Below are 10,372 nucleotides of genomic sequence, written 5' to 3'. Positions count from 1 at the left end.
CGAGAGTCACGCTGGGTTGATACTCCTTCATTAACTTTGGACAGCCTTTCCCAGATAAGTTTTGCTGAGCCCAAAGCACTCACTCTGCAATACTGGCCCTTGCTCAGATGGCCACATATGATATTCTTCGCTTTAGAGTCAAGTTGCTTGAATTTCTTCACATCAGTGACAGAGACAGTAGCAGTGATGATAGGGACACCATGTTCCATAATATACCAGAGATCGTTATCAATTGCTTGTAGATGCATCTGCATCTTGATCTTCCAGAAGGGAAAGTCCTTTCCTTCCAAAGTAGGACATCCTGCAGTAACCTTGATCATGCCTGCAGTCGACATAACTAAAACTCCAGGTGGTTAAACCAAAATCACACAGAACAAGGGAGTACCTTGCTCTGATACCAATTGAAAGTGCGTTATATCGACTAGAGGGGGTGAATATGAGATTTTTAGAATTTCATCACTGAGGAAATTCCTTTTGAGGAAAATCCTCACTGATGACTAAATTGCAGCAGAAACAGCAAAGGATTAGGATTGCAAAGTATCACTACAACAGTTTTCAAGGTGAAGAATATGAATAACTGTTTGCACAGTATGCAGGCACGGAGAAAACAGATGAGGATTAACTCGCGTGAAGAATTTGGGGTTGAGGGATTTCAGAGAAAGTCTTCAGCAAATTCTTCAAACAGTGACAGTGAAAATCATCAACATACAATATGAGGAATTTAAAGAGTTGAAGAAATAGAACCGTTTCATAGTGAAGACACTGGTTGATGACCCAGTTCCAACTGTTGTGATAGTTTTACATCTGGTTTGGAGCGGCTTGGTATTGAAACCGAAAGACACACAGTCCCGGGACACAAAGCCCCTACCGTATTCTCCTTGGGCTAAGAACACACAATCCTCTCCCAACACTTGTGGTAAGTCTTCAGGGCAGACTTCCAAACCCTCACAAACTTGGTCACCTCGCGATCCACAATTGACTGCTGGATTGCTCTAGACCATGGTGCCTAACCGTCCAGAGGATGCACAGTCCTCAAAGGTAAACGGCTTCTATCCCACACAGGAACAACTTCTTCAGTGATGCTCAATCACTTGGTTTTCGGTTTGTGGTTTGGTGTTTGGGGTATTTCCTCACTCATGAATTACTCTCGAAGATTCTGAGGAATTTGGGTTGCTCTTATGACAAGTGTCAGTTCCAACGGAGCAGCCAACCAGCTAATGGTTGTGGGGGGCGGCTATTTATAGCCTCGGAGCATCCCGACATGATTTGACATTAATGCCCTTAAATAATATGACCGTTGGTGTGGATAAGATCAGTGATGTGGCGTGACTTGCGGTAACGGTCGGGACCCTCAACTGTTAGAGTCCTCATGTCACTCATATTCCTCACTTGAGGCTTTTGGTAGGATTAGGCTTGGGTTGAGCATCATGAGGAAATTCATTCCGACGTGTTACTTTGACCCCCTTTAACAGTACGGTGTGCCTATGACTCAAAGGTGAAGAAAATAAATCAGACAGAATAAATTTCATGCTTCAAAATCTTCAGATTCTTTTTCTTCGGGACACACCGAATTCCTCATCTTCAATTTCTTCATGAGGAACATCAATTTCATCGCAATTTCTTCACGATTCAATTCTTCAGCTTCAGACCAATTTCTTCAGCCGAAGATATACATTTTTAGGGGTCGATATTTTTCAAATATTTCAAACTCCTCAGCGACTTATAGATCATGTGTACACTCATGAACACATTAGATACTTAACCTATAAGTCTTCAAACCATCAAAATCACTAAGGGGCACTAGATGCACTTACAGTCACTAGGTTACCTCAATGGGGATGTCCCCAACAAGCAAATCATACTTCATGTGGACATTAGATATAGGGCATTCAAAGCTCCCAATAAGAATTGATGAAGTTTTTTCGATAGCATTGATGCAATGTACTCGATATTATTTCTTCGGAAAGTGCACCGTATGCTCATTACCGTTGACATGGAAAGTGACATTGCCTTTGTTGCAATCAATAACAGCCCCTGTAGTGGTTAGAAAGGGTCTTCCAAGGATGACCGCCATGGCATCGTCCTCGGGAATATCCATAATAACAAAGTTTGTTAAGATAGTAACGTTCGCAACCACAACAGGCACATCCTCGCAAATGCCGATAGGGAAAGCAATTGATTTGTCGGCCATTTGCAGAGAGATTTCAGTGGGTGTCAGCTTATCCAGTTCAAGTCTATGATAAAGAGAGAGAGGCATAACACTAACACCGGCTCCAAGGTCGCATAAAGTAGTTCTAACGTAGTTTCCTTTAATGGAGCAAGGTATATTGGGCACTCCGGGATCACCTAATTTCTTAGGAGTTCCACCTTTGAAGGTATAGCTAGCAAGCATGGTGGAAATCTCAACTTCAGGTATCCTCCTCTTATTAGTCACAATATCCTTCATGTACTTAGCATAAGGAGACATTTTGAGCATATCTGTCAAACGCATTTGCAGAAAGACAGGTCTAATCATTTCAACAAATTGCTCAAAATCCTCATCATCCTTTTTCTTGGATGGTTTGGGAGGAAAGGGCATGGGTTTCTGAACCCATGGTTCCCTTCCTTTACCATGCTTCCTAGCAGCGAAGTCGTTTTTATGGTATCTCCTATTCTTAGGTTGTGGGTTATCAAGATCAACAGGTTCAACCTCCACATCCTTATCATTGCTAGGTTGAGCATCAACATGAACATCACTATCGATATTATCATTAGGCTCATGTTCATCACCAGATTGTGTTTCGGCATCGGAGGCAGAGACATCGTTTGGACTCTCAGGTGTAACAACATCAAGGTTGCTAGTGTGCAGGTTCCTATCATCTTTCTTCTTCTTCCTAGGATGACTAGGTGCATCAGTGCAAACTCCTTGAGAATCTTGTTCAATTCTCTTAGGATGACCCTCAGGATACAAAGGTTCCTGGGTCATTCTACCGCCGCTAGTGACGACTCTCACAGAATTGTCATTCAACTCATTGAGCAAGTCATTTTGAGCTTTAAGTACTTGTTCTACTTGAGTAGTAACCATAGAGGCATGTTTACTCAAGAGCTTAAGATCATTGACATTTGTGTCCACACAAGCACTTAAATGACTAAGTATACGAGCATTCTGTTCCAATTGTGTGCTAACATAATCATTGAAACTCTATTGTTTGGCAACAAAGTTATGAAATTCATCTAGGCATAAGCTAGCAGGTTTATCAAAAGGAATGTCACTCTCATCGAATCTACGAAGAGAATTTATCTCTACTACCTGTATCGGGTTATCAAGACCATGGATCTCTTCGATAGGTGGTTAATTTTTTGACATCTTCAGATTTAATGCCTTTCTCTTTCATAGATTTCTTAGCTTCTTGCATATCTTCAGGACTGAGGAATAGAATACCTCTTTTCTTCGTAGTTGGCTTTGGAGGTGGTTCGGGAATAGTCTAAGCATTCTCATTGCACAAGATATTATTCAATAGGATCTCAGCTTGTTCTATAGTTCGTTACCTAAAAACACAACCGGCACAACTATCTAGGTGGTCTTTAGAAGCATCTATCAGTCCATTATAGAAGATAACAGTCCATTATAGAAGATATCAAGTATTTCATTCATCTCAAGACGGTGATCAGGCAAAGCATACAGTAGCTGGACAAGCCTCCCCCAAGCTTGTGGGAGACTCTCTTCTTCAACTTGCGCAAAGTTGTATATTTCCTGCAAGGCAGCTTGCTTCTTATGGGCAGGGAAATATTTCTCACAGAAGTAGTAGATCATATCCTGGGGGCTACGCACACAACCAGGAGCAAGAGAAGTGAACCAAGTCTTAGCATCATCCTTTAGTGAGAAAGGAAACAACTTAAGGATATAGTAGTGGCGGATCTTTTCCTCACTCGTGAATAGGGTGGCTATATCGTGCAGTTTGGCAATATGTGCTACAACTGTTTCAGACTCATAACCATGAAAAGGATCATATTCGACCAGAGTGATTAACTCAGGGTCGACAGAGAATTCATAATCCTTATCGGTCACAAAGATAGGCGAAGTAGCAAACTTCGGGTCGTATTTCATCCTAGCGTTCGAAGATTTTTCTTTCCACTTGCGCAGTAATTTCTCAACATCATAGCTATCCTTACAAGCAAGAAAGTCCTCAGCTATCTCTCCCTCCATAACATAACCCTCAGGCATATCAGGCAATTCATATCTAGGAGAGCTAGTTCTAGCAGGCAAAATAGCAGGTTCTACTTCAATAGTATCAGCAGTTTCAGAAGTATCATCACATCTAGCAGCAACTCTAGCAATTTGTGCATCAAGGAATGCACCTAGTGGCAAAGAAGTATCAAGCATAGCATCATCACAAGCATCATGGACAGCAGAAGTAGCATCATCAAGCACATGCGACACATCAAAATTTCCAGCAGGAGGTGGCGTCGCAAACTTACTCATAACTGAAGGTGAATCAAGTGCAGAGCTAGATGGCAGTTCCTTAGCTGTCCTCGTAGTTGAGGGAAAGACTTTAGTTTTTGGATCTTTCGGATTCCTCATAGTGACCAGCACACGTAAATCCCAAGTGACTCCGAGAATATAGCTATGCCTCCCCGGCAATGGCGCCAGAAAATAGCACGTTGACGGGAGACTATTCTTGACTTGATCCTCCCCCGCAACGGCGCCAGAAAATAGTCTTGATAACCCACAAGTATAGGGGATCGCAACAATTTTCGAGGGTAGAGTATTCAACCCAAATTTATTGATACGACACAAGGGGAAGCCAAAGAATATTCTCAAGTATTAGCAGTTGAGTTGTCAATTCAACCACACCTGAAAGACTTAGTATCTGCAAAAAAGTATCAGTAGCAGAGTAGTGTGATAGCAATAGTAGTAGCAGTAACCAGTAGCAGCAAAGTGACAGCAGTAGCAATAGAGTAACAACAGTAGCAATAGAGTAATAGTAGCAGCAGCGACAACAGTAGCGACAGAGTAATAGTAGAAGGACCAGTAGGAAAAACTCGTAGGCATTGGATCGGTGATGGATGATTATGCCAGATGGTATTCATCGTGCAACAGTTATAACACGAAGAGATATGTAACTAGCTCCAGTTCGTCAATGTAATGTAGGCATGTATTCCGTATGTAGTCATACGTGCTTAGGATAAAGAACTTGCATGACATCTATTGTCCATCCCTCCCGTGGCAGCGCGGTCCTAATGGAAACTATGGCTCATTAAGGTTCTCCTTTTAATAGAGAACCGAACCAACGCATTAACACTTAGTGAATACATGAACTCCTCATACTATGGTCATCTCCGGGAGTGGTTCCGGCTATTGTCACTTCGGGGTTGCCGGGTCATAACACATAGTAGTTGACTACAACTTGCAAGATAGGATCAAGAACACACATATATTGGCGACAACATAATAAGTTCAGATCTGAAATCATGGTACTCGGGTCCTAGTGACAAGCATTAAGCATGGCAAAGTAGTAGCAACATCAATCTCAGAACATAGTGGATACTAGGGATCAATCCCCGTCAAAACTAACTCGATTACATGATATATCTCATCCAACTCATCACCGTCCAGCAAGCCTACGATGAGATTACTCACGAACGGTGAAGAGCATCAAGGAATTGGTGATAAAGGAAGGTTGGTGTTGACGATGGCGACGATATCCCCTCTCCGGAGCCCAGAACGGACTCTAGATCTGCCCTCCAGAGGAAGAACAGGAGGTGGCGGCGCCTCCGTATCGTAAAACGCGATGAACTCTTCTCCTTGATTTTTTCCCGGACGAAAGGGACTAAATAGAGATGGATTTGGAGGCGGTGGAGGAACGTGCGCCCCACAAGCCTGCCAGGCGCGGTCAGGGGGGCGTGCCTGGTGGGCTTGTGGGCTCCATGCTCCACCCCTCCGGTTGATTCTTGCGCCGGTATTTTTTATATATTCCACAAAAAATCCCCGTAAATTTCCAGGTCATTCCGAGAACTTTTATTTCTGCGCAAAAACAACACCATGGCAATTCTGCTGAAAACAGGGTTAGCCCGGGTTAGTTCCATTCAAATCATGCAAATTAGAGTCCAAAACAAGGGCAACAGAGTTTGGAAAAGTAGATACGACGGAGACGTATCAACCAGCAACTTCGTCGCCGTCACCACCACCACCATCACCTTCCCTCATCTATCTACAGCGGTCCACTCTATTGCATCCCGTTGTACCCCCTACTTGAACATGGTGCTTAATGCTATATATTATTATCCTATGATATGTGGTTATCTTAATATGTTTGAGTAGTTCCTTTTTGTCCTATGGGTTGATTGATGATCTTGATTGATTTGAGTTACGTGGTTTATATTGGTGTTGTCCCAAGGTCTTTTTTGTGAGGCACACACGTGAAATATTCATGCTGGAGAGTTTGCAATATGTGCATGATTCGCTTATAGTGGCTGGCTAGTGTGACAGAAGCTTACGCCCGGGTAAAGGAGTTGTTTGCGTATGAGAGTAAAGGGGACTTGATGTTTAATGCTATGGTTGGGTTTTACCTTAATGATCTTTAGTAGTTGCAGATGCTTGCGAAAGTTCCAATCATAAGTGCATATGATCCAAGTACAGAAAGTGTGTTAGCGTATGCCTCTCCCTGATATGAAACTTCAATAATGATTACCGGTCTAGCTATCAATTGCCTAGGACAATCTCGCAAATCCTATCACCACCTTTTCACACTCACTATATTTACATTACCGTTCTTTTATTAAAACAACACCTAACTTTTATTTCCATGTTCTTTATTACCTTGCAAAACTATCTATTACACCTACCAAGTACTTCTAGTTTCCTTTCCATAAAATAGTTTCATACTTGTTCTAGGTAAAGTAAGCGTTAGGGTGCGTAGAGTTGTATCGATGATGGATAGAACTTGAGAGAATACTAATTCTACCTTTAGATCCTCGTTGGGTTCGACACCGTTAGTTATCGAAAAAGGCTACAAACGAATCCCCCACTCTTCTGGGTTATCAGTGGATGCCGTGCCCGAAGTGGAATGTGGTGCATATTAGTGGTGGATCGCCACGGCCGGGAGGCCGGCGACGGCGGAGGGGCTAGGCGGAGAAAACGGTACCTGGAGGCAAAAATTTCTTGCTTGTTTTTTGTGTGGAATCATCGGGGGGGGGGGGGGGGGTCCCGCCTGAATATATTACTCGAAGGTAACCCAGCTATAACTGATTATAGTGTTGCAGAATTAATGTGTACGCAAGCTCGCGAGGAGAGGAATATCCACCACAAGACAACGGTTTCCTTTTGAGCGGTTTTACATAGTCTATGAGACCAAAAGTCCAAGTCCGTAATCATGAGTCTAATAGAAGTAGAAGAATGTAGGCATACGAAGATAAAAGCTTTTGCGTTCCTGGCATCCCAAATCTTCCAAAGGATGAGTAGTAGGATGAAAGGCCAGATGGGCTGCCAGGAGATGATACGATCTTAGATCTCTCATAATCCATCAATATAGTGGGACTTATCAATCCCAAACCACTGCCAGATCCTATTCGCCAGCTGGTGGTGAAGTCGCAGTTGGATCGTGGGCATAGAGCATTGGGGGAGATGTGTTTCCGTCGTAGGTTAGCCTCGCAGTTGAGTCGAGACCGGAAAAGCAGCCAGGCAAACACTTTAACCTTGGAGGGTACTCTCGAGGACCATATTGGTAAGGCATGAGGGTCTCATGCGGCTCGAGGGTGATGAGGTCGTACGCAGTTTTGTTGGCGAAGGATTTCTCACCATGTAAAAACCTTTCGTCATCCTCCGGCGACGTCATGAAATCCCGCAACAACAACAGAGAGACCAATTCTTGCGAGGCCACCGAGGAGAGGCGAGTCCGGAGGTTAGAAACTAAACCATGATGAAAAATAGAAGCCACGCGGATGTGCTGCTATATAGAGTGGGTGAACATGTTTGGGAAAGCGGTGGCAAGGGGTACTGGGAACAGTGGCAGAGCTAGGTAAAAGGTTCGGGGGGGGGGGGGAGGGGGGGGGGGGGCAAAGGTCAATCATGAAAATATAGAGGGGGCAAACAACTATTTTTCTGTGAATCTATGCATCCTTAAAAAAAATCTTCACAAATGTTTCAAAATTGAGGCAACATAGCTCCGTCATTGAGTGGGAGAGCCAAGTGTCGAGCGAGAAGTAGACCAGACAACCATTATTAGTTAAAACAAATGTGATGCTATGTTGAAGGGTTGGTAGGTGAGTGGTAATAGTTTTACACAGGAAGGAGGTACTTGTATCTCGTGCCACTTAATGAACTTATAGTAAAACACGCAGTATGGAAAAGTTTTCTGAAGAAAAAGAAAGCGCATTATTGTATTCTCTTCATTTCTAAATATAATTTTTTATAGAGATTTTAATATGAAATACATATGAATGCATATAGATATATTTTTAGATATAAATTTACTTAATTTTATTCTGCAAAGACTTATATTTAAAAACGGATATACTAGATCACTTGATATTTCACATGACGATCCGCTTCCGTTTGTTCAACTTGCATGGTGCTGACTCATATCGGCACTACTTATTCCTCAAAAAATATCGGCACTACTCTAGGTCAGCTTAATTAACCTGATGGGTCGCTCTACAGGATCGGCAAAACCGTCACGCAACTACCACGCCATTCGGCGTGGCAGAGCGGCTCGAAACGAAATACTATGACATTTTTCACCAACAAGAAAAAAAAAACCGAAACACTATGACTCGTTGGCACGTCGCTTTCATGATGCAGAGGCCAGCAGCAGCACCGAAATTACGTGCCAAATAAACCCATCCACTGTCACTACATATATACGCACTGATGCAACTTGCTGCTGGTAGTAGATATCTTCGTCTATCCACGAGCTGACTTGACCTGAAAACTATATCCAGGCCTTTTGTCAATCGTCATCTCCTCCGGCCCTTTATATAAATCCCTACATTGTCCTAGCAATTTAAAGCACTGTGAATTCGAAAGGAGCTCGACTTTATCAGACTCACACAGTTAATATCACCTAGCCTCTCCAAGAGCAATCAGCCATGACGGTAAGTTCTTGTAGCTATCTGCCTTTATCCACGACTAAATTGCCAAGGTTTGCTGCTAAATCCTTGAGAAATCTTGTGTTGCGTGCAGATCGTGGAGATGCAGATGAACATCGACTGCGACGGCTGCGAGGACAAGGTGAGGAAGGCCATTCTGAGGCTTCAAGGTATGTACCACCAAAGGAATTTCGATTCTCATGGTGATCGTGGTACATACATGAAACAAAGGCATGGAGAAAGACATGTCCAGATAATCTTGTGGTTGGGTTATGCAGGCGTTCACTACGTGGACGTGGACCGGGCGCGGGACAAGGTGACGGTGACGGGCACGGCGAGCCAGAAGAAGGTGTTGCGCGCGGCGCGGCGCACGGGGAAGCTCGCCGTGCTGTGGCCGTCCGCTTACGACCCGGGCTACCACCACGCCTACGCCTACGCTCACGCGCAGCCGGCCTACTACTCCTACCAGCAGGCCAAGCCCGCCGCCGCCACCGCCCACGCTCACCGCTACTACAACAGCGTCCCGCACAGCAAGAGCGGGTACATGCCGGCGGCGCAGTACGGCAGCGCCAGCTCGTACAACTACCAAGTCCATGGCTACTACGACTCGGACCTCCACGGTTACCACCACGGGCAGCAGGCGCTGTCCGACGGCGTGCCTGTCGCCGCGGGGAGCTACTTTAGCGACGACAACCCCAGCGCCTGCTCCGTCATGTGAGTGCCGACCCGACCGGTGGTTGCTACGATGCCTACCAATCGGCCTCTCCAGCATGTACATACGTCTCTTGTGTATAGTTCTGTCAAGGTGCTCGGCCTCTCCAGCATGTACATACGTCTCTTGTGTATAGTTCTGTCAAGGTGCTCCGTTATGACATTGAAGCCTATGTTTGGAACAACAAATTGTATGGAAGTTTGCCCCGAAAGAAACATCCGCTCATATACATGTATGTACATTCATTTCAACGGATGCACATACGCACAACCTATCCTTCAAACACTTTTGTTTTTTTGAATGTTGACAAAAGAGCTGTCAAATTTATTGATCAGAAGAGGTATTACAAGTAACACTCCGAGAAAAGGAATGCATCGCATAAGGCGAATGTTAAAAGAAAAAGAATGAAAAAGGATGCTCAGTTTATAAAGAAAACCGGGCAAAAACCTATAACAGCGTCGAACAACTAGGCCTAAAGCACCTTCACATTGATGAAAAAGCCACATGCACCTCGTATGCAAGTTGTATGTACCTTCACATTGAAACAACAAATTGTATGCAAGTTTTCCCCAAAGAAACATAGCACAAATGCAT

The 10,372-nt window shown here is 44.0% G+C and overlaps 1 protein-coding gene across 1 annotated transcript; it reads left to right on the top strand.

Annotated features, from left to right (window-relative positions):
• The first annotated feature begins 8,869 nt into the window (after nt 1-8,869).
• LOC123410413 (heavy metal-associated isoprenylated plant protein 28-like) lies at nt 8,870-10,029 on the top strand. Its single transcript, XM_045103353.1, has 3 exons — nt 8,870-9,072; nt 9,161-9,236; nt 9,345-10,029. Exons 1-3 carry the CDS (start codon nt 9,067-9,069, stop codon nt 9,782-9,784), a joined length of 522 nt encoding a protein of 173 aa, XP_044959288.1. The 5' UTR covers nt 8,870-9,066; the 3' UTR covers nt 9,785-10,029.
• The last annotated feature ends 343 nt before the right edge of the window (nt 10,030-10,372 follow it).

Source organism: Hordeum vulgare, chromosome 7H (genome assembly GCF_904849725.1).
Source record: "Hordeum vulgare subsp. vulgare chromosome 7H, MorexV3_pseudomolecules_assembly, whole genome shotgun sequence".
NCBI classification, from domain to species: domain Eukaryota; kingdom Viridiplantae; phylum Streptophyta; class Magnoliopsida; order Poales; family Poaceae; genus Hordeum; species Hordeum vulgare.
The sequence above is the reverse complement of the archived record's forward strand: the minus strand, read 5'-3'. Positions and strand labels throughout refer to the sequence as shown.

Bases quoted from the DNA above. Each gene is read 5' to 3' on its own strand.
- LOC123410413 (XM_045103353.1), top strand. The intron at 9,237-9,344 runs GTATGTACCACC...TGGGTTATGCAG, and splicing joins GGCCATTCTGAGGCTTCAAG to GCGTTCACTACGTGGACGTG.